Source organism: Macrotis lagotis, chromosome 8, assembly GCF_037893015.1.
Source record: "Macrotis lagotis isolate mMagLag1 chromosome 8, bilby.v1.9.chrom.fasta, whole genome shotgun sequence".
Lineage (NCBI taxonomy): Eukaryota > Metazoa > Chordata > Mammalia > Peramelemorphia > Peramelidae > Macrotis > Macrotis lagotis.
The window spans coordinates 65,715,902-65,741,101 of NC_133665.1; the positions used below are offsets into that span (position 1 = coordinate 65,715,902).

Genomic DNA, 25,200 nt, shown 5'->3' on the forward strand with positions numbered 1-25,200 from the left:
TACCTGCTTATCATTTACTTTTCTAGGTGAGCTGAAAGCCCAGTATAGTGTTGGGCTAAAGAGTACTTTGAATCTCAGCTACTAATGGGGCCCATATATCAAGTAGATTACTGACATGCCTACTCCCTGAACATGCTGTGGGAAGTCTCTTTTAGAGAATGAATTCAATATGACCTCACTTGAATTTTCTAATCAGATTAGCAAGGGGTTTGGCCTTGCCTTTTTACTATACCTTGGAGCCTGCTATGAGTGCAATGCCAATGGAAACCTTGCGTTTCATTCCCCCACTCAATAACTTTGAAAGAGTATAGCGTTTATTTTCCATATCAAGAATGCCCAAGATAAGATCGATTTCCTCTGGGCACTTTTCCTTGGGCAATCCTTTTAGCTAAGAAACCAAGAAGATGAATACTGGTTAGAAAAAGACTTCTTAATAAGGAAAATACCTGAAAATTTTTGGTGTGGAAAAATCTGAATATATAAACTGTAAACCCCTAAAATTTAAAAACTTAAAAATATAAAGGTTAAAATAAAATGACAGAAAATATAGGTTAGCCATTTGAAATTTTGTTTTCTAAGATTTTACCTCTAACCAATAGGTAGGTAGAAGCCATTAAGGTAATGGGAGAGAGGGGAAATATTTTTGTAAATTAGGGAAAATTATTAACCTCCTATTTGGCCTGGCAATGAAAGATGCACAATATTAAATTGCAAAAATGGTTCCTCAAAGACTATCATCCTTGTGTGATACTATCTGATGAATCTGTTGTCACTTTCTGGCAGGACAAGTCTAGTATCCTGAGTTTGTAATTAGTATAGGGAGAAATACCCGAGAGTCTTGAGTAAGAAGCTGTCACTCACCTCCCAATTCTTTATAAAATAATGTTCTGAGAATAAGCTATCAAATATTGGAATAGAAATATAAAAATGGTTTTCTTCAGTCACCTGAGAATAAAAAGAAAGCTGCTCATCAACTTTCATTTCATCAAATAGGATATCATGCTGGGGGCAGATACCCAGACTTTTTCGAATATGATTCATATTCTCTGAAATCTCATATCCACTGATGTATGCTTGTCCACTTGTAGGAGGAAAGAGACCTATAATAAAGAAGAAACTATATAGAAGTTTAACTTCATTAATAGGAACATCAATTCATTCTCCTTTGCCACTTGGTTTAGAGTCTCTGTTCTGGTTAATTCTCAGATCAACTTCATCCCATTACTATAATATCATTAGAAGAAAGATTCTGTACCAAACACTTGCAAAAGGACTTGTGACAGAAAGAGGAGACAAATTTCTTTCTTAAGCATTTATTAAGCACCATATGCCTAAGTGCTAAGCACTGATGATGGGAAGAAATGCAAAAGTAAAACAAAACAAAACAAAACAAAACAGTCTCTGATTTCAAGGAGCTCATATCCTAAGGAGGAAAAATCATGCCAACAGTATATAAAAAAAGATGTTTAAAGGCCAAACTGGAGGTAAACTCAGAGAGAAAAGAATTAACATTCAAGGGGACAGAGAAAGACTTCTTAAAGGAGGGATTTTAGTTATAACTTAAAGCTAGTAAGTCAAAAGGAATAGATGAGAAGAGAAATCCAAGTGTGGGGGGCAGTCAGAAAAGCAGCACAAAGTCAGATGAAATATTACAAGCATCATGTGGTGATCAACCCTGATGGATGCAGCTTCTCTCAGCAGTTCAATGATCAAAGTCAATTCTAAAAGGAAAATGCCATTCCCATCCAGAGGAAAAAACTATGAGCCTGAATGCTTCTTCAGTAAGAAGTCAACACGTACCTACCTCCCAATTCTTTAGAAATGTTCTTAGAATAAGATATCAAGTATTAGAGGACCAAAGCAAGACTTGTTTTATGCTTTTTTTCTTTCTCATGGTTTTTTCCCCCTTTATTAGCCACAAATGACTAATAAGGAAATATATTAAACAAATACATTTATAACCTATATCGAATTAGTCACTGACATAGGTATGGAAAAGGAAGAGAGGGAGGGCAGAAAAAAGTGGAACTTATATCTTACAAAAAGATGATTGTTGAAAATTCTCTTTGCATGCAATTGTAAAAAATAAAATGAAATAACATTAAAAAGATACCTTGTGCAAAACAGCCAGGAGAGCCAGTGTCACTGTATCACTGGGCAAAGGGGAAGGAAATAAAGTGTAGGACTAGAAAGGTAGGAAAAAAAGTATGGTTGTGGCTTTAAAAGCCAGAGGATTTTATATTTGACTTTGGGAATAATAGGGAATTAAGCTTATTGGTCAGAAAAGAGGAAGAGGTGACATGATCAGATCTACTTCTTTCTGTGTCTTTTTCTCTCTAATGATTTAAGAGATTAGAGATACAAATTTTCCTCTTAAGTATTGCTTTGGCTGCATTCCACATATTTTTGGTATGTGGTCTCAAAGCTATATTTATCTTTAATGAAATTGTTGATTATTTCTGTGATTTGTTCTCTGACCCACTCATTCTTTAAGACTAGATAATTCAGTTTCCAATAATTTTTAATCTATATTTCAATGCCCTTTATTGAATATATTTCATAGAATTGTGGTGCATTTAATATTTCTCCTTTTCTGTATTCCTTTATGAAAGCTTTGTGCCCTAATGTATAATTTTTAGGAAGATTCCAGATACTATTGAGAAAATGTATACTGCTTTCTATTCCCTTTCAATTTTCTCCAAAAGACTAACTTTCCTAAAATTCTGTTCCTCTCTTTAACTTTGCTATTGTCATCTTACTTCAGTCAAAGCATAATAGATTTTGTGCCAGTCTTTAATTTTAACTGTGTTTATCTATTTGCTCCAAGTGTGTAAACAATATATTGTTGGATTCTGCTTTTCTTATCCTCTCTGCTATTCTTTTCCATTTTATGGGTGAGCTCATCCCATTCACACTTATTATACTGTGCATTTCTCCTCCAATTTTCTTCCATTATCCTTCTCTATTTTTACACTATTCCTCCTCAAAAGTCTATTTTGCTTCTGACCACTGCCTCTCTTAATTCACCTTCACTCCTTTCTCTTATTCCCTTCCCCTCCCACTTCCCTGTGGGTAAGACACATTTCTTTAACACTACCGAATATGTGCATGCATACGTGTGTGTGTGTGTTTGTATGTAGTGTGAATATGTGCATGTATTTACAAACACATGCATATACATATTTAGTTTTCCCTCTGAACCAATTCAGATGAGAGTGAGGTTCAAGCTCTAACATTTTCCCCCTCCATCTTTTTTTTTGAGATAATCCCCCCCCCCCCATTCTTCCTTTCCTTTACCCTTCTCCAAGTTTTCCCCTCTTTCTCACCCTTTTTTGGGAGATAATTCCAACATAATTGACTCACATCTATGTAATCAATGTAGACTCCTAACTGCCCTAATAATGATAAAGTTTTTTGAAGTTTTATATATCATATTCCCATTTAGGAATATCAATAGTTTAACCTTATTAAGTCTCTTACAATTTTGCTTTAAAGTTGATATTCTTCTGCTTTTCTTGAGACTTGTGTTAGAATGTCAGAATTTCTATTCATCTCTGATTTTTTCATCAGGAATTCTTGAAAATCACCTATTTCATTAAATGACTATTTTCTTACCTGAAAGATTAGATATAGCTTCATTGAGTAGATTATTCTTGACTCTAATCCTAACTTCTTTTTTTCTTTTTTCAAGGCAAACAGGGTTAAGTGGCTTGCCCAAGGCCACACAGCTAGGTAATTATTAAGTGTCTGAGACCAGATTTGAACCCAGGTACTCCTGACTCCAAGGCCAGTGCTTTATCCACTGCACCACCTAGCTGCCCCTCTAATCCTAATTTCTTTGCCTTCCAGAATATCCTATTCCAAGACCTCAAGTTCTTTATTGCGGTTGCTGTTAAATTTTATGTAATCTTGACTGTGACAATAGTATTTGAATTTTTTTCTGCTTGCAATATTTCCTCCTTGATCTGTAAGTCTGGAATTAGACTTTCTTTTTTATAATCATGGGTTTTAGATTGTCTAATATTTCTTAAGATATCTCTCTTCAATCTATTTTCCAAGTTATTTGTTTTTGTGATGGGATCTTTTCTCTCCCTATTTTTCAATATTTTGACTTTTTATAAATTGATTTTTGATATCCATTTGCCCAATTATGATTTTTAAGGCATTATTATCTTCAGTGGAGTTTTATAAATTTTTTCCATTTGACCAGTTTTGCTTAAAAAGCAAAAAGGAGTTATTTTCATCAATAAAATGTGGTGCCTTTCACCATTTAGCAATTCTGCCTTTTGAAGTTTTTTCTCCAGTGAGATTTTGTACCTCTTTTAGCATTTTGTCAATACTATTTTTAAAGTATAATGTTTTCAGTATTTTTGTGTATCTTTTACTAAAATGCTAATTTTATTTTTCTTGCATTGCTCTCATATTTTCCCCAATTTTTCCTTTATCATTCTTTACTTGATTTTAAAATCAATTCTTTCTTTTTAATCTCTTTCATTTTATTCTCTTCCAGCAAATTTTATTGAACTTGTATCCAATCTGCTTTTTTTTTGTCTTTGCTTGTAGATGTTTTCACCAACACTTTTGTCATCTGAATTTGTATTTTGAGCTTCCTGTCATCATAGTAGCTTTTCATGGTCTTTTAATGTTCATTTTTAATGTTTGATGTTCATTTAATACTCATTTTTTTTATCCTACACCTTGACTCTAAATTTAATGTTACTATTGGATTCTGCTCACACACTATTCCAAATTTCAAGTTATTTTAATCTTGCTATTTCAAGACTGGTTAGGGAATAGGATTGGAGAGGTCTATTAAGTTTTCAGTGCCTGCAAGGGGATGTGATCTGGTCTGTGCTCTGGTCCCTACCCAATTAGGGATGCTACTCTCTTGCAACTGCAAGGACTAGCCCTTCTCTCCACCCTGAAACTATCCCCTAGAACTGATTAATGATCAGTGGAGTTGTCAAACTGTTCCCAGTGTCAATATAGAGGTCATCTGTAATCTCTTTCTGACCACTAATCCAAACCTCTTACCTTCTCTGGATAATGGAAGTTCCCAAAACTGTTGCTACTGCTGCTGCTGTTGTAATCTTTAAGGCTGATAGTTGGTGGTGTCTCTCCACTGTGTCCAATCCCTGTATCAGAGACCTTTCCTTCCAACCTCCCAAGTTATCTGGGTCTGGAAAAATGTCTCACCTGTTGGTTGCCTATGTCATTCTAGAATACTATTTGATGAGTTATTTTAAAGTTGTTTTGAGGATAATTCTGGGAACATTTCCCTACAATGCTTCCTTCACTCTGCCAATTTGGCTTTACCTCCTATCATTTTGAGAATAATTTTAGAAATATGTTTTAAAATAACTCTTCCTTAAAATTTTGATAGAATTCTTCTGTGAATGCATCAGGGCAAGGAATTTCTTTCTTTGGTAGTTCCTCTACACGTTGATCTATTTTCTTTTCTGAGCATGACTTATTTAAGATCTTTATCTGGTCTTCTAATAGTTTAGGTATTTTATATTTCTGAAGGCATTTCTATATTTCTTTTCTACTCTCAATTTTATTGGCATATAAATGTGCATAATATGTTCTGATTATTATTCTTATTTCTTTTGGATTTGCTGTGATTTACCTTTGTTCATTTGCTACTTTATTGATTTGATTTGCTGGCCTCTTCTATTTAATCAGATTAGGCAAGGATTTATCAATTTTACTAAGTTTTCCAAAAAAAACATCTTTTTTTGTTTCAAATTTATTTTTTTCCACCTTAATTCATAATACCTCCTTTGCACTTCTTAAAAATTTGTAGGGTTTCTAATTTTTAAGTGAATATTAAATTCACTTAACTAATTCTCTTTTACTATTTCAATAATGTTATTTTTGTAAAGATATTTTCTTCTTTGAGGAGAAAACATATCAGCAATTTTGGTATATTATTTCATCATTTTTTTTACAAGTTTCATCATTATCCTTTTACATCATCATATCCTTTTACATATTTATTATTTCAATGATTTGTTCCTTAACCCCTTCATTATTAAGAAGTTTACTTTTAAAGTCTCTATTTGGGTCCATCTTTTATTTGTGATCCCTGAACCAATGATTTATATTGCTTTATTGCATCCTATAAAGGATGTATTAATTTTGTCTTTTACATTGTTTGCAATATTTCTGTACTCTAGTACATGATCAATTTTTGTAGAAATTACATGTGGTGCTATGTAATAGGTATATTCTTTTGATGTCTCATTTAGAAGATGTCTTTTAATTCTAGTTTCTCCAGAAATATCTTCATTTTCATATCTTTCCTTTTATTTTTATGTTAGTTATCTAAAATTTAGAGGGATACTAAAGTCTTTTTTCTCTACTGTTACTGTCTTCTTGTAGCTCAGATCTGTTTCCTTTATGAATTTGTATACTAAGGCACTTAGATCATGAAAATTATTAGTTATTGAGTGCTATCTATGGTTCCTTTTGGCATAATATAGTTTAGTTGTTTAGCTCTTATTTTTTGAATGTTTGTTTTTGCTTTGTCAGACATAGCTTGATGGCAACTCCTGCTATTTTGGATTCATCTGATGAATAGTAAAGAATTTTTTTCTATCCTCATCTTATTTTATATAAGTCTTTGTTTTTAAAATGTTTTTCTTGGTATTCTTTTTCATTTTAATGAATTGTATAATCCAATCACATTTGAAGTTGGGACAATTAGGTTTATAGACTTCTCCAACTATTTGTAATATTGGGTTTTTTAAAGTTATAATTTTTCCATCTTCAGCTGTAAATACAGTACTAAGTTCCTTCAATTGCCTTGCAAGATAGACCTGTTTCCATTGGCTATCTTCACTTCATTCCCCATTTCCACGTTCATTTTTTACTCCTTTCCCTTTGAATTGTGCTTCTTAGTTTTTTCCCTCTCCTACTTTTATCTGGTTATAAAATTCTTCCCTTCTTTCCCCACCCCTCTCAGTCAAGTAGATTCCCTCATCCTCTCTTCCCCTTCAATTTGTTCTATTCATTAGTTTTTTCATTTTTATTTATGTGTTCCTTTGGATTTCTTTTACTCTTCATTATTCTATTTACTCTATATCACCATTCTCTGTTTCATGACACCTGTAGCCATACAGTCTCTTATTTTTGTTTTGTATTCCTCATGCAATCAAATTTAAAAATATCTCTTCCAGCTCTCCCCATAGGTAGTTTCTGCCACTGTCTTGTAGAGTTTGCCCATGGAGTTCTCATTGCTATTGTGTCTCACAGCTGATATTTGAGAAGACTGACTCATAGGAGGACTCCTCCCTCATAATGTTACTGGTTATGCAGCCCACCATTCATCTTTACCCTCTTCTGACTTTTCCCCCTATTTCTCTGTTCTACACTCCTCCAAGTGCCAGTAGCTCCCAGGGTTTCCAAATTTTCACTGCCCTTCTATGGAGGTCATTTCAAACATCAAGTCTCCCAGATCACACACACTGTAAGGCCTCCATGTCCTTTCACAGACCATGTGTCTTCACCCATAAGAACATTCATTAATGGAACTTCTTCCCATCATCAAAGTGTAAGACCACTTCTTTTCTTTCCCCTTTTCAACTACTCTTTCCCTTCCTTACTCAATCTCTTATAAACTCTCTTCTTTCTGAGATTACAGGGGTCACATTCCCCTCATTTAGAGACCTTGGCACATCACATATTCTTCCCTCTTTCCTTGCTCTTCCTTCCCCCTTTCCATGTACCCTCCTATGCTATAATGTAGTCCTTCACTGATTTACCTAAAGGCAGAGTTCTTGTCATTAGTTTCTGTTCATAATGTCCCATTTGCTTTTTTCATCGTTACCTCTATCAGATTTCTCCTTTCACTCTTGTCTCATGTAAATTTAGAAAGACAGCTCATACTACTTTCTCTGCTGTCATAGTTGCAGTACTAGACTGCTACATTTATTTACTACTCCTGAATTTCTATTGTTTGGAGTATTTGAGAAACAAATAAACTCATCAGTTCTGGTTTTCTTTTTAAATGTTCATTACTGAGCATCATCTTTTTTTTTCGACATATGCTTAAGTGAAGGTTTTCAGGGTAGGGTCACTCTGAGTTGCATCCTGAGCTCATCAGAATACAATATTTCATTTCCTCATTTTTCTAGTGGATACAGAATAGTCTTACATTATTCAAATGTATTTTCCTTTGTATTTGTCTTTTTTCTGATCACTTAAGGAACTTGTTTTCTTAATTGAATTGTTAAATTTAACCACTATGGCTTTTAGATTTCATCATTGTGACTTTCTAGAGACAATCTCATGAAGTTTTTCAACTGGTATTTATTTTTCTATGTTCTGAAATGCTGAGAAATTTTCTTCTATTATTTTTATTTCATCATAGTGTTAAAGGTTTTTATCTTCTTATGTTCTTACATCCTTTGGGATCAGTATGTTTTGCTTGTATAGTAATCATGTGATTTACTTTTCTTCTATATATTTTTTTATTTATGTGTATTTCCAAACTATTGCTTTCTCTTTTCAGTTTCCAGTTTGTCTATCCTGCTCATTTTTTGGTTGTATATGACATCAATTCTCCTCTCCTGTCATTTCTCTTTATAACTACTCAGGAACAGTGTGTGGTCATTTCATGTTCTCATTCCAGAGGGTCCTCAATCTCATCAAGAGTTGAATGATTTTCCTTTTTTTTTTGCAGTGCTTATTTATAAATGCCTGAACTCAGTTACTAAATGCCAAAGTTATATTTTCTTCTATTGCTACTGCTTTCTCTGCTGATTTATCTGTTTATATTGAGTTTCTTCATCCTCAGATCTGTAGTAATTCCAGTCTCCTCCCTGCCTGCTTCACTTTTTCACTCTGTTCCCTTGTTGTTTTTTGAGGGCTGAATCTCAAAAAGTATCTCATTCTCTGCCCGTGCTGGCCAATTTATAGTTTACTAAACTGGATCTCTGCCCTAACTGACTTTTGGTTGTCAGAACTGGCCCCAACTGGATGGTGTGCTCCTCTGAACAGCCCTTCTCCAATTCTACCCCTCCAACACAAGATGACCTGTCCTAGTGTCCTCTTCCTCAATTTCTTCTTTCATTGTACACTGGCAGTTTTGAGTTTTGCAGGGTTGATGTTCTGGAATTGTAGCCTTTAGAAGGCTTTTGCTCTTAAAGGGCTATTGTTAGAGTGACTCTATCATGGCCAGGGCATATCTCCATGGCCTAGAGCCAGTGTCTCCATAGTACTACAATGATGGAGGGGGAATCAGGCTGTAAGTATGAGTTTTGTTATTAGTTTCATGTTGATGGGTTTGCTGGTGCATCCTCCCTGTGCCAGTATTGTAGGAGGTGGTAGAAGTGAGCTCAAGATCAATGAGTGGGGGCGGAGCCAAGATGGTGACATGAAGGGATTGAGTCTTAGGAGCTCTCTGATAAAAACTCATAAACTAAGGACTCTAACTAAACTTTCAAGAGACAGAACCCACAAAGGGACCCAGTGAGGCAGTTCTCCTACTCAAGGTAACCTGGAAAAGAGCAGAAAGGCTCTGCTCCCCCGGGTCGGAGGGGTGGCCTGCCAGAGGGGTGGCCCGCCAAAGCCAGAGAACTTCAGCCTCCCGGAGGCAGCCACAGGATGCTGGGAGCCACGGCTCACAGCAGCTGGGGAGTCTCCTGAGCTGCACCCCGGGGAGCACCGGGCACAAAGTGGGGGAACAGCAGGGGACCTCTACCAGAGCGAGCAAATGGAGCCCAGCCCTCAGGGCACACAGGGAGCAGCTTGGTCTTTTTCGGCAGCCTAGACCCGGAAACAGAAGCAGGCAGAGCCTGTAAGCAGGAGCCCCCCAGGGCATGAGCCCATTGAGCTGAGGGAGGGGAATGAAGAGAGAGAGAGAGACTGCCGAGCTCTGTCCTCTGCCTCTGGAACAGGACTCTGGGGCTCTGACCACATTCAGATCCTGATCGCAGTCTAGGCCCCCCCCCCAAAGGACAGCAGTGGCCCCCCTACCTTGCCCTGTGGCAGAGCGGGGCACTTATGGTCATTCACAGACCAGGAGGGAGGACAGAACCTCACACACTGAAATCCTTGTGGGAGTGTCCCAAAAACTCAGGAAGCACCCCCCAAAAAACAGGCTTAGGCTGGGAAAATGAGCAAGCAAAGAAACAAGAGGAAGACCATTGAGAAATATTTTGCAAATGAGCCCAAGAAGGATCAAAATACTCAGTCTGAAGATGAGGAAGCACAAGCTCCTGCATCTAAAGACTCCAAGAAAAACAGAAATTGGGTTCAGGCTATGACAGAGCTCAAAAAAGACTTTGAAAATCAAATGAGGGAGTTGGAAGAAAAACTGGGAAAAGAAAGGAGAGAGATGCAGGAAAAACATGAAAATGAAGTCAGCAGCTTAGTCAAGGAAATCCAAAAAAATGCTGAAGAAAATAGCATGCTAAAAAAACAGCTTAGGTCAAATGGATAAAACAGTTCAAAAAAGTTATTGAGGAGAAGAATGCTCTAAAAAGCAAAATTGGCCAGATTGAAAAAGAGACAAGAAAACTCTGAGGAGAACAAATCCTCCAGACAATGAATAGAATTCAAGGAGATTGATGAATTTACCAGAAATCAGGAATCAATACTTCAAAAGCAAAAAAAAAAAGAAAAATTAGAAGAAAATGTGAACTATCTCATTGAAAAAACAACTGATATGGAAAACAGACTTAAGAAAGATAATTTGAAAATTATTGGAATACTTGAAAGTCATGATCAGGAAAAGAGCCTTGACATCATTTTCAAAGAATTACTGCAGGAAAATTGCCCTGATATTCTAGAAGCAGAGGGCAAAATAGAAATGGAGAGAATCCACTGATCCCCCGAGAAAGAGATCCCAAAATAACAACCCCTAGGAATATTATAGCCAAGTTCCAGAACTCCCAAGTCAAAGAGAAAATATTACAAGCATCCAGAAGGACTCAGTTCAAATATCGTGGAGCTGCAGTCAGGATCACACAGGACTTAGCAGCAACTACATTGGAAGCTCGTAGGGCTTGGAATACAATATACTGGAAGACAAAAGAGCTTAGAATGCAGCCAAGAATGAACTACCCAGCAAGGCTGAATGTCCTCTTCCAGGGAAAAAGATGGACTTTCAATGAACCAGGGGAATTTCAAAGGTTCCTGTTGGAATGGCCAGAGCTGAACAGAAGGTTTGATCTTCAGATACAGGACTCAGGTGAAGCATGGAGATTGGAGGAGAGGAGGGAAATATGAGGGACTTAATGAGGATGAACTGCATGTATAGAAAAATGATACTGATAATATTCATATGAACCATCTCAGTTAATAGAGCAGGTAGGCGAAGCTTTTATAGTTGAAGCACAGGAGAAAGCTGAATTCGAAGATAAAATATGGTGTAAAAATGGAGTCAATAGGAAAAAAAGGGAAATGGAATGGTAGAAAGAAAAAGGAGAGGGGGAATAGTCCAAGATATTTCACATAATAAGATTTTTTTATTACAATGAGCTATTGCAATGATATGGAAGGGGGGAGGCAAGGGGGAATGAGGGAACCTTTGCTCTCATCAGAGATGGCTAGGAGAGGAAACAGCAAATATACTCAATGGGGTATAGGCATTGGGAGTAAGAAGGAGGGGGGAGCAGGGGGAAGGGGTGGGGATGTGAATAAAGGAGGAGAGGATGGACCATGGGGGGAGAGTGGTCAGATATAACACATTTTCTTTTTTACTTCTTGCAAGGGGATGGGATTGGATGGCTTGCCCAGGACCATTAGGGCCAGGTGGATTCTGGGCCTAAGCGGTGGTATGGGGGCTCAGGGCTTCTTGGCCCCAGGACCAGGGATCTGTCTGCTGCATCACTCAGTGACCCTACAGCAGAGTCAGAGTGAAAGGAGAGAGAAAATATAGTACATGGTAGTGGAGAAATAAGAAAGGAGGGAGTTGCGATCAGCAATGGCAACGTTGGAAAAATATGGAAGTAACTTTTGTGATGGACTTATCATAAAGAATGTGATCCACTCACGACAGAGTTGATGGTGTTGGAACAAAGACTGAAGCACATTTTTTGTTATTATTATTTGGGGGAGGGTGCAGGGCAAGTGGGGCTGGGTGGCCTGCCTGGGGCCACATAGCAGGGTGATCTTTGGGTGTCTGGGGCCAGATTTGGACCCAGGTGCTCCTGGATCAAGAGCCAATGCTCTGTCTGCCACCCAACCACCCCTACTATTATTATTATTTTATTTTATTTTGGGTCTTTTTTTTCTTCTTTTTGGTTTTTGCAGGGCAGTGGGGATCGGGTGGCTTGCATGTCACATGGCTGGGTGATTATTGGGTTTACGAGGCTGCATGTGGACTCGGGTGCTCGTGGCTTCAGGGCTGGTGCTTTGTCCATTGAGCCACCTGGCCATACCTACAATTATTACTATTATTTTTTTAATTTTAATTTTTTTCTCTCCCCTTTACTTTTTTGCCCAAGCAAGTCTATCTATATTCATGGGGGAGGGGTATTTTTTTTACTTGTAAACAAGTATATTTTATTAATGTAAAAAAAAATTTGTCCAAAATGAGAATAAAAAAATAAATTAAAATGAAAAAAAAGATCAATGAGCATCAGTTCATGGATTTTAGGAATTTTTTAAAAAACATTTTGAATGCTGAATGGCCTAGACCATGGAGAAATAGTCAAAGTTGCTTTATCTTTGGGGCATAATCTTTATTTCTTGAGAGATCTGAGTGGTAGTGAGAAATCAGAAAAGATGTCAAGTTCTCCATTTGTTCATATGATACAAAAATATAGTATCTAATAGGAGAATATAATAAAATGAACATTTTGAATAGTTCTTTGACTTGCTTCCATCCTATCCAACATAGCCATAATTAAGGGGAGAAATCACTGTAGAGAAATTATTCACCTTATCATTACAGGAAACCCCTGCTAAGCAAGTGACACCAAAAGTCATTTGTATACAAGAGCCCTACGTGTGGCAAGATACCTTAGATTACTAATCTTGTTTCTAGCATAACCCTTGCAGTTATATCCAGTTAGTCAGGTGGAAAAGTGCCAACTGTCTCTACCAATTGCCACATAAAAGGAAGACAAGCCAGTAAGGCATGTTGAAGGAGAGACAGGACACAAGTCAAGTCAACCACAAGTCAAGTCAAGTCAAGTCAAGTCAAGTCAAGTCACACAGGTCAAGTCAAACCAGTACTACCATCATAATGACCATGTCTTAAGACACTAAGGAACAAAGAACCAAAGATCCTGAACCAGTAGCCTTGGAAATAGTATAGTTTCTAGCCCAGGACTGTCTGTCATCATAAAGGAAGCAATACCTATGGAGAGGCACACTGACAACTTCTCCTAAAAGGAAAGATCTGGAAAAGACAAAAAAGTTGTAGGGGAAAATATTCAAGATGTAGAAAAAGGCTTAGCTACAAACAACTGGTAGGTCATTTAATGAGGATATCTGCCAGTTTGTCTAGATGATAATACCTATGGGAAAGTCTCATTCATATATACCATGCCTACTCGTTATATAGTGGACCAACATTCAAGGTTCTTTCAAAATTCAATACAATAAATTTCTATTAAGAACCCACAAAGCTAGAAGAAAGATCATATGGCTAATCCAAGGTCATAGCACAGGAAATGCAAAATCAGGATTTGACTTCATGTCATCTGATTTTATAGTCAACATTTTTGATAATAATCAACATGTTTGATAAATGCTGAAATGGAAGCAACTTAGAAATAATTTTCTTTAGATCATAAAAACATGAATTCTTGTCCAAAGTTATCCATTGATCTTTTCAACTGGGCTATATTCTTGGATGCATACCTGTGAGTATGGATAGAGTAGTGGTCTTCCCCGCTCCATTATGTCCTAAAAGAACAGTGATTTGCCCTTCATACAAATTCAAATTCAGGTTTTTAATAGCTTCTTTTTTCTTTCTCCCTGTGAAAAAAGTCTGTGGAAAAAGCAAACAGGGTGATAATATACAATTCTGATATTTCTAAAGAATTGTATAAACAGAATAAGCATTTAATAGCAACTAGTCTTCCTTAAAAGTTCATATTACAACATCAAAGGTGGAAGCAAAAATTTAAGTTTAATGAAATTTTGCTTTGTAGTAAAAAGGGATAAAATTGGATAGAAAAATTAATTTCAAAGTTTTTTGAAATGTCAATAAAATTGATAGAATGCATTGTACTATTTTATTGTCATGTTAATTTCATGATGGGATATTCAATGGAGAAGAGATAAACAACAGCAAATACTTGTAAAATGCCTCCTGTGTAAGGCACTAGGGATATAAACTTAAGCACAATACAGGGTATCTGAAGTAGTATGGTGGTATAAGAATGGATGGTGAGTGATTGATTCAATAAAAATTGCAGAGATGAATGAGAATGAGGGGGGGAAATGAAGATGAGTAGGAAAATAACATAAGCAAATGAAGATGAGTAGGAAAATGAAATAACATAAGCAAATGAATATTAGGAAAGCATAGAATGCTAAGGAGGAAAGGTTTGTTAGTAATTTATGATCAATATACTCAGATCTATTCAGGAAAATGGAACTAGATTATGGAAGACCTTTCAAAACTAGGTAGAAAAAGACCTGGGGGAAATGGTGTAATAGAGAAGCCAGAGAACCAAGAGTTCTTTTCTAAGATCCCTAAACAAAAGTCACAAAAATGCTAAAATATCAAAGTGGGCATTTTCCAGATTGTTTCTCTTCCATGGAAGGCTTTCCTTCCTCATCCCCATCCTGACTTCCTTGGCTTCCCTTCAAGTCTCACTAAAATCTCATATTCTACAAGAAGCCTTTCCTGTCTTCTGTAATTCTTACCAATTCATCTGGTCTATATCTTGTTTTTACAAAGTTGTTTATATAATGTTGACCCCATCAGAATTTGAGCTTCTTGAGAACAGGGACTCTTGTTTTTGTTTTGAACTTTCTTTGTATTTCCAGTGATTAGCACATTATATATTATGGATATATAGTCTTGGAGAAGAGTCTGTCTTCTCAAGAAGGTTACCTCAATGTAAGATAGAAAAAAAAGAGGATATTGTGGAGGAAGACTTCTTTCTTCCATGTTTTTTATAAACTTCTCCTCCTGCACTCCAATTATGTGATATAATTTCTTCTAATCTCCCCCTGATCTCAATTTATTTCTCTTCATCTCCTTTTCCTTTGATTACATGTTTGTAAGAGGTTTTTTCAGTTGGGTGTATTGGAGTTTGGAAACAGAGATGGCAGATTTTTCTTGATTAAAAAAATTAAAAAACAAAGAATTTTCTGGTCAAAATAAATAAAGCATTTATGAAGTATTCACTATGTTCTAGGTATCATATTAAGTTCTGGGGATACAAATACAATCTAGGAAGTTAGTTTTTCTTCTCCAGGAACTTATATTCTACTGATGAAAACACAATGAGGAGCTGGATGAGAGTATAGTGGAGATGGTTGGGAATGAAGGCTTGATTCTGAACAAGATTAGGCTCACCCATTAGAACCTAGCTCCTCAGGGACAATTCAGGCTTTCGAGGGAGATGATTTTGTGAAGTGTGCAAGTGACTCAATGATGGTTGGGAAAGAGCATGGAGGCTCAGTCTGAAAGAAGATGGAACCAATCACATTCTTTGCAATATTATGTGATCCTGATGCTGTCCAGAGTCTACCAATAATAATAGGAATAACTAGCATTTATATAGAGCTAGATGGTATGCAAAGTATTTTACAAGGATTAATTATCTCATTTAATCCTCATAGCAAACCTGGGAGGTAGGTGCTCACAGGATCCCTATTACATATCAGGAAAACTGAGGCTGACAAAGATTAAGTGACTTTGCCCAAGGAAATTCAGACTAGTGAGGTCTTCTAGAATACAGATCCAGTGCTCTTTTCACCATGCCAAACTTGCTATCTATAATTGTTTTAAGGAGGAATTGTTTATTATATATATATATATATATATATATATATATATAATATTATATGTAGCTATAGCTATATAGATATATGAATCTTCTGTATAGTCCACAGGTTTTGGCCTCTCTCCTTTCTTTTTCCTAAACTATTCTTTCCAATACAATTTCTTCCCACCCTTTCCTACATTTACAAGGAAATCACAAAGTATTTGAATTTATGCTTATTTGATTTAGATAACCTTATGAAGGAGAATTTGACAGAATTCATAGAATCTCTACAAATTCATCCTCAACAAAAAATACTGGTTCAAATATATATATATTGGTGAGGCAATGGAGTTAAGAGACTTGCCCAGGGTCACACAGCTAGTAAGTATCAAGTGTCTGAGATTGATCTGAACTCAGGTCCTCCTGACTCCAGGGCCAATGCTCTTTCCATTGAGCCACCTAGCTGCCCCAATTTACAATTATTTTCATAGTGATCTTATTGTCTTATAAAAATTATAATTAATTTTGCAATAAGTAATTGATCAAATGCTTAATAAAATTTTTCTTTTGGCTTTTAAACCTATGAGAAAACCTTTACCCTTTTCTTTTTTAATTGAATTTTTTGCCTAATTATATATAATGACAATTTTCAGCATTCATTTTTAAAAATATTTTTGTTTATTCAACAACACACAATATTTTTCACCAATCATTGTTTTTGCAAAGTTTTGAGTTTTACATTTTCACCCTCCCTTCTCCTTTGCCCTCCCCCTGACAGAAAGCAATCTAATATAGGCTATACATGTGAAATTATGCTAAACATAGATCCATATTAATCATCTTGTGAAAGAGGCATCAAATCCAAACAAGAAAAAAAATAGAGAGAAAAAACCAACATAATACATGACAACTTTTAAAAATTGAAATTAGTCAACATTCATTTTAAAAAAATATTTTGAATTCCAAATTTTTCTCCCTCTCCTTTCCCTTCCCCTATCCCAAGATGGCAAGCAATCTGATATAGTTATACATGTAAAATCATGTTATGAAAAAAGAAATAGAAAAAATGAAAAAAGTGAAAAAAACCCTATGCTTTTAGACCAGTCCTTTCTGTGAATAACATTTTCCATCTTTCCTTTTGAAATTGTTTTGGATCATTGTATGCTGAAGAGAGCGCTAATTCAATCATAGTTGACCATTACACAATGTTATTATTACTGTAGAGTTAATAATCTCCTGGGTTCTGCTCACTTCACCATCAGTTCATGTAAGTCTTTGAGGGTTTTTTGAAATCTACTTGTCATTTCATATAACACAATAATATTCCATTATATTTCTATATCACAACTTGTTCAGTCATTTCCTAACTGAGGGACATTCCCTCAATTTCAAATTCTTTTTCACCACAAAAAGATCTGCTATAGATATTTTTGTACAGGTAATTTCCCTCCTTTTTTATGATCTCTTTGTGACATAGACCTAGGAATACTTTTGCTGGATCAACACTATGTAGAGTTTGTTTTTATGGTTCAATATTATTCTCCAGAGTGCTTGAATGTTCACACTTCATCAACATGTATTAGTGTCCCAATTTTCCAACATAGCTTCTCCAACATTTATCATTTTCCCAGTCTGTCACATTAGCCAATCTGATAACTGTGAGATGGTTTTAATTTGCAATTCTCTAATCAATAGTGACTATTTTTCATGTGATTATAGACAGCTTTGTTTTCTGCAAGTGAAAAATGTCTGTTCGTAGCCTTTGACCATTGGAGAATGACTTGTATTCTTATTAATTTTACTCAGTAATCTATATTGTTGAGAAATGAGACCTTTAGCAGAAACACTGACTGTAAAAATTGTTTCCCACCTCTTTTCATTCTAATCTTGGTTGCATTGATTTTTGTTTTTGGAAAACCTTTTTTTAGCTTAATATAATCAAGATTATCCTCTTTGCATTATATGATGCTCTCTGTCTCTTGTTTGGTCATGAATTTTCCCCTTTTCCATAGATCTGGTAGGAAAATTATTCCTTGCCCTCCTAATTTGCTAATAAAAGCACCATTTATATCTAAATCATGTATGTGATTTGGCCTTATCTTGGTATACAGTGTGAGATGCTGGTCTATGCCTTCTTCTGCCACAATATTTTCCAGTTTTTTGTCAGTTAGTTGTTCTCCCAGAAATTGGAATCTTTGGGTTTATCAAACAGTAAATTATTATATTTTTTACTTTGTCTTGTGTACCTAATCTATTCACACTGATCACCATTCTTTTTCTTAGCAAGTACCAAGTAGTTTTAAAGATTGTTACTATTATATTTTATATATGGTATAGCTAGTCCATCATTCTTTGCAATTTTTTATTAGTTCTCTTGATATCTTGATCTTTTGTTATTCCAGATGAATTTTGCTATTTTTCCTAGCTCTAAAATATTGTTGGTGGTGTAATTACTGAATAAGTAAATTAATTTATGATTACTGAATAAATTCATTTAGGCCAAATTATCATTTTTATTATATTAGTTTGATCTATTAATGAGTAATTGCTATTTTTCCAATTTTTTGGATCTGATTTTATTTGTGAGAAAAGTATTTTGTAATTGGGTTGATATAGTTCCTGCATTTGTGTTGGGAGATAGACTCCTAAGAATTTCATATTATCTATTTCATATTATCTATTACATTTCTCTCTGGCTGCTGGGCTTTTTTTGAAATATACAGAAATGCTCATGATTTATATGGGTTTATCTTATATTTTGCATCTTTACTAAAGCTTACAATTATTTCAACTAGTTTTGAGTTCTCTAGGATTCTCTAATTATATTATTATATCATCAGCAAAGAATGATAGTTTTATTTTCTCATTGTCCATTCTAATTTCTTCACTTTCTTTTCCTTTTCTTACTGTAAAAGTTAACATTTCTAGTAGAATATTGAAAGATAGTGGTGATAATGAGCATGCTCATTTCATTCCTGATATTACTGGGAAGGTTTCTAGCTCATCCCCATTACAGATATTCATATTTTTAGATAGATACTATTTATTTTAAGGAAAGCTCCAATTATTCCTTTGCTTTCTGTGCTTTTTTTTTGCAAGGCAATGGGGTTAAGTGGCTTGCCCAAGGCCACACAGCTGGGTAATTATTAAGTGTCTGAGGCTGGAATTGAACTCAGGTATTCCTGACTCCAGGGCCTTTGCTCTATCCACTGCACCACCGAGCCACCCAAATGTTTTTTTTTTTTTTTTTTTAATAAGAATGAGTGCTGAGAATTGTGGCCAAGATGGTGGAGAGAAGACAGGCACAGTTCTAAAGTCTCCTGATCTTTCCCCATCTATCATATGAAACAAACCTCTTAACAGAAATCTGACCCACAAAACCCAGAAAGAAAAGCCAGGAGAAAGAACATCTATCTTAGCATTTGTCTCCCGCAGCAGCACTGGGTGAATTCAGGTGGGTGAGTCTGGGCTCAGAGGGCAAATCAGCCCCAATCAGACAGATTAGCAGCTGAATTGGAGCCTGGGAGCCTGAGGGCCATACCTGCTAGATCATCAGTGGGGCTAGATGGCAGGGGCTTGAGTCAGCTAGGGAGCAGAGGCACTGGTATTGGTACTGACTCTCTGGAGCTTGCTGACAGGGTTGGGGGGAGAGCTCAGGTGCAGGTGAGCTGCATATACCATCCCTGGGCTCTTCTGGTCTGAGGAACTCTGAGTCCATGCCTCCATTGCAGCTGAGGCCTCTTCTCAGAACAAACAATTGCAGACTACTTCTGCCTCAGGCACAGGTGTGTGAGCAGAAGAACCAGCCCAGCTGACAATAGGGAGAGGGATGACCTTACCCCAGGGTAAAGCCCACCATTGATTGAAGGTAAAAGGACAATAGCTTCAACCCCTCCCTTCAGGCTAAGGGAGGCGTCAATCAAGGTCATAGACATTCCAGAGAAAGCAACCAGCACCTCCTACTGACCATTCAGAGAAACTGCATTCAGTGAGTAAAGTCTCTAGGGATCCCAACACCAAACTGCTGTGAACCAGCCCCTTCCCAACTCAAGGTCTTAGCAAAATTCGAAGAAGGGTCAGCAGAAAGGTGGAGCCATAGAAAAGTTCATGGAAGGAAAAGACCCTAACTCAGAGAGACCTAGAATCTCTGAGGAGAATACAATCTGGTCTTCAGCACAGAAAGACTTTCTTGAAGAAATAAAGAAGGAGTTTAAAAATCAATTGGAAAATTTGGGAGAGACAATTAATACCTTGCAGCAAGAAAACAAATCCTTAGAAAATACAATTGTACAAATACAAAAGGAGACTAAATCTCTCAGATCCTCAATTGGACAAATACAAAATGAGAACAAATCTCTCACATCATCAATTGGACAAATGCAAAATGAGAATAATTGTCTCAGATCTTCAACTGGGCAAATGCAAAAAGAAAATAATTCTCTCAAAATCTCAATTGGTCAAATGGAAAGCTCTTTCAAAAGCAGAATTGACCAATTTGAAAAGGAGTTGCAAAAGGTTAATGAAGAAAACTCCTCCCTAAAAAAAAAGAATGGAGTCTGCAAAACCTAATGATTCCACGAGACAGCAAGAGCCACTTAAACAAAATGAAAAAATAGAAAAAATGGAAGAAAATGTAAAATACCTCATCAGCAAAACCACTGACCTCAATAATAGATCAAGGAGGGGCAACCTGAGAATTATTGGACTTCCTGAAAACATTGAAGAGTTAAAAAAGCCTGGACTTAAAATTACAGGATCTAGTGATGGAAAACTGCCCTGATATCACAGAACCAGAGGGAAAAGTAGTGATTGAAAGAATACATTGATCCCCTCCAGAAAAAGATCCTAAAATGAAAACACCAAGGAATGTTTTGGCCAAATTCCAGAACTATCAGATAAAAGAGAAAAATCTTGTAAGCAGGCAGAAAGAAACAATTTAAATATCAAGGAGCCACAGTAAGGATTACACAGGACCTGGCTGCATCAACATTAAGGGATTGAAGGGCCTGGAATGAGATATTCCGAAGAGCAAGGGAGCTTGGAATGCAGCCAAGAATACACTATCCTGCAAAGCTGAGCCTTCTCTTCCAGGGGAAAAAAGATGGACATTTAATGAAATGGAAGAATTCCAAAAATTCCTGATGAAAAGACCAGAGCTAAATAGAAAATTTGGACATCAAACAGGAGGTTCAAGAGATACATGAAAAGGTAAAAAAAAAAACGGGGGGGGGCGGTAAAAGACAAAAAACTGCTATCCAATAAGTTGAAATTGGCTATGTCCCATCATGGGGAAAAAGATTCTCATAAATCTTGAGAATTGTAACTCTAACAAAGAGAATATACCTAGCCAGAGATGATGTACATTCATGATCTATCCATGAGACTGCTATCTAATGGGATGTAACTGGCTTTAACTCCACTTGGGAGAAAGACTCTAATAACTCTCAAGAATTTTAACTCTATTAGATAGAATGCATTTAGCTAGAAGTGACAGATACTCAGAATTTTCTATGACTCAGAATGATCCAAAATACACTACCTCTTTAAAAAGGAAGACAGGAAAGAGATGGAAGGGATTGAATGGGGTAAATCTCATTAGACTAAGAAGTACAAAATACCTATGATAATAGAAGGGAAGAAAGGAGGAGATGAGAAACACCTGAATCTTCTTCTCATCAGACTTGGCTTAAAGTCAACCTACACATACTTAGTTAACTTATAAAACATCTAACCTTTCAAGTAATAAAAGGGGAAAAGGGGAGGGGGGAGGGGGAGTCTGGGAAAAGGGGGAACTAACAAAAGGAAGGGAAGGGAAAAGGGAAAAAAGGGAAAGGGGAAAGAAAGGGGAGAGGGTGATATAGGAGGACAAACACACTGAAGGGGGTGGTATTCAGAAACAAAATACTGGGGAATATGGATAAAGGGAGGAAGGGGGAAAAACAGAGGGAAGATAGCATGGAGGGCAATAAAGAATTAGTAATCATAACTTTGAATGTGAATGGGATGAACTCTCCCTTAAAATGTAAGCAAAATAGCAGCGTGGATTAAAAACCAGAATTCTACAATATATCACGGGTGAAACAAGGGTGCCCATTATCACCACTACTATTTAATATTGTATTAGAAATGTTAGCTTCAGCAATTAGAGAAGAAAAAGAAATTAAAGGTATTAGAATAGGGAAGGAAAAGACAAAACTCTCACCCTTTGAAGATGACATGATGGTCTACCTAGAGAATCCCAAGAAATCATTCAAAAAACTACTGGAAACAATTAGCAATTTTACCTAAGTTGCAGGTTATAAAATAAACTCTCACAAATCCTCAACTTTTCTATATATGTCTAACAAGATACAGCAGAAAGAGCTAGAAAGAGAAATCACATTCAAAGTAACCTCAGACACTATAAAATACCTGGGAGTCTATTTGCCAAGACAGACTCAGAAACTTTTTGAAAACAATTATAAAACAATTCTCACAGAAAATCAGATTTAAATAACTGGGCAAATATCAACTGCTCATGGATAGGTAGAGCTAATATAATAAAAATGACAATTCTACCAAAACTAAACTACCTGTTTAGTGCCCTCCCAATCAAAATTCCAAAAAATTACTTTAATGAGTTGGAAAATATTGTAAGTAAATTCATATGGAGAAATAAAAAGTCAAGAATTTTCAGGAACTTAATGAAAAAAAGTACAAAAGAAGGGGGCTTAGCCCTACCTGATCTAAAATTATATTATAAAGCATCAGTCATCAAAACTGTTTGGTATTGGCTAAGAAATAGAGTGGTGGACCAGTGGAATAGACAAAGTGCAAAAGCAGGAGACAATTATAGTAATTTGCTGTTTGATAAACCCAAAGAGTCCAGCTATTGGGATAAAAACACTCTCTTTGATAAAAACTGCTGGGAAAATTGGAAGTTAGTATGGAAGAAACTTAGATTAGACCAACACCTCACACCCTTTACCAAGATAAGATCCAAATGGTTACAGGACATAGACATAAAAAACAATACTATAAGCAAATTAGAACATCGAGGACTAGTCTACCTGTCAGATCTATGTAAAGGGGACTAGTTTATGACTAAGGAAGAGGTGGAGAACATCACCAAAAACCAACTAGATGATTTCGATTACATTAAATTAAAAAGCTTTTGCACAGATAAAACCACTGTAAACAAGATCAAAAGAAATGTAGTAAATTGGGAAACAATCTTTACAACTAATGATTCTGACAAAGGACTCATTTCTAAACTATACAGAGAACTGAGTCATATTTTTAAAACAAAAATCCATTCCCCAATTGAGAAATGGTCAAAGGATATGCAAAGGCAATTTACAGATGAGGAGATCAAAGCAATCCATAGACATATGAAAAAATGCTCTAAATCATTAATTATTAGAGAATTGCAAATTAAAGCTTCTTTGAGGTACCACCTCACACCTCTTAGACTGGCCAATATGACCAGAAAGGATAATGATCTTTGTTGGAAGGGTTGTGGGAAATCTGGGACACTATTACACTGTTGGTGGAGCTGTGAACTCATCCAACCTTTCTGGAGAGAAATTTGGAACTATGCCCAAAGGACAACAAAAATGAGCATACCCTTTGACCCGGCAATACCACTACTGGGTCTATACCCTGAAGAGATGATGAAAAAGGGTAAAAACATCACTTGTACAAAAATATTCATAGCAGCCCTGTTTGTGGTGGCAAAGAATTGGAAATCAAGTAAATGTCCTTCAGTTGGGGAATGGCTTAGCAAACTGTGGTATATGTATGTCATGGAACACTATTGTTCTATTAGAAACCTGGAGGGATGGGAATTTAGGGAAACCTGGAGGGATTTGCATGAGCTGATGCTGAGTGAGATGATGTATATCCTAACAACAACATGGGGGTGATGTTCAACCTTGAAGGACTCACTCATTCCATCAGTGCAACAATCGGGAACAATTTTGGGCTGTCTGCATGCCTGTCTGCATGTCTGTCTGAGTGCCATCTGTATCCAGATAAAGAGTCGTGGAGTTTGAACAAAGTTCAAGGACTATTCCTTTTAAAAAAAAACAGATATCTTATTTCCAGATCTTGTTATTTCTTAGACTTTTTGTCTCTTCCTTAAGGATATGATTTCTCTCATCACACTCAACTTGGATCAATGTACAACATGGAAACAAGGTAAAGACTGACAGATTGCTTTCAGTGGGGGGGTGTGGGGTGGGAAGTAATATTGGGGGGAAAATTGTAAAACTCAAATAATATCTTTAATAAAAATAAATTTAAAAAATAAGAATGAGTGCTGTATTTTGTTAAAAAGCTCTTCTGCATCTACTGAGGGAAACACATGATTCCTATTAGTGGTTATTGATATGGTCAGTTATGTTGATAGTTTTCCTAATATTGAATCAACCCTGTATTGCTAGTGTAAATCCCACCTGTTCATAGTGTATTATCCTGGGGATAAATTGCTATAATCTCCTTGCTAATATTTTATTTACATTTTTGTACCAATATTAATTACAAAAATCTATCTGTTAATAGTTCCATGGTAAGGAGATCTCTAGTAGAATACAACAGAGATATGTGCTTTGCCCTCTGTTATTTAGTAGATTTATTTCTAAAAAATTGGATAAGGAATATATAGCATTTGAAATCTGCAAATGACACAAAGATATGAGATATAGCTAATATACTTAATACTACAAGCAATTGGGCTAAGATGGGTAAGTTGAAATCTGATTGTAATAAATATAAATTCTTATATTTGGGTTTAAGTAACTAATTTCATAAGTACCAGATGATGAAGACATGATTAGGCAGTAATATATGTAAAAATATCTGGGTTTTAAAAAACATTTCTTTTTCTTACCATTCTTTTTTTCATAAACTTTTTAACATATGTGAATATATCAGTATATGAAACTCATATTCTGTAACTTACAGTTGATCTTTTAAAGATGAGACTAAATTCAGACTAATACATTTCTCCTATTTGTGTCTCCTTTTCTTCTGCGCAAATTTTAATTAATCTTATTTTTCTCATTCTTACACAAATACTACTACATGCAAATACTTGAAGAGGAGTTAACCTGTTCTATTTGCCCCTAGAAGATAGAAGAAAGAACTAGGATAAAGAAAAGTTGTAAAGAAGCAAATTAAAGCTTGAAGTAAGAAAAAAAGTTATACCCAAAAGTATAATGGGCTACCTCAAGTGGAAGTGAGTTCCCCATCACTGAGTATATTCAAGGAAAGGCTAGGTGAGTGTTTGCTAGACATGAAGTTACTTTTTTGAAATAAA

The 25,200-nt window shown here is 35.9% G+C and overlaps 1 protein-coding gene across 1 annotated transcript in view; it reads right to left on the reverse strand.

Annotated features, from left to right (window-relative positions):
* Positions 1-25,200, reverse strand: part of LOC141496473 (phospholipid-transporting ATPase ABCA3-like) — a 223,234-nt gene that overhangs the window by 91,569 nt on the left and 106,465 nt on the right. Inside the window, exons 14-16 of the mRNA XM_074199004.1 lie at positions 13,819-13,948; positions 946-1,100; positions 233-388 (exon numbers count right to left, since the gene is read on the reverse strand). Coding sequence (XP_074055105.1) covers positions 233-388; positions 946-1,100; positions 13,819-13,948 — 441 coding nt within the window. The remainder of the gene's footprint in view (positions 1-232; positions 389-945; positions 1,101-13,818; positions 13,949-25,200) is intronic.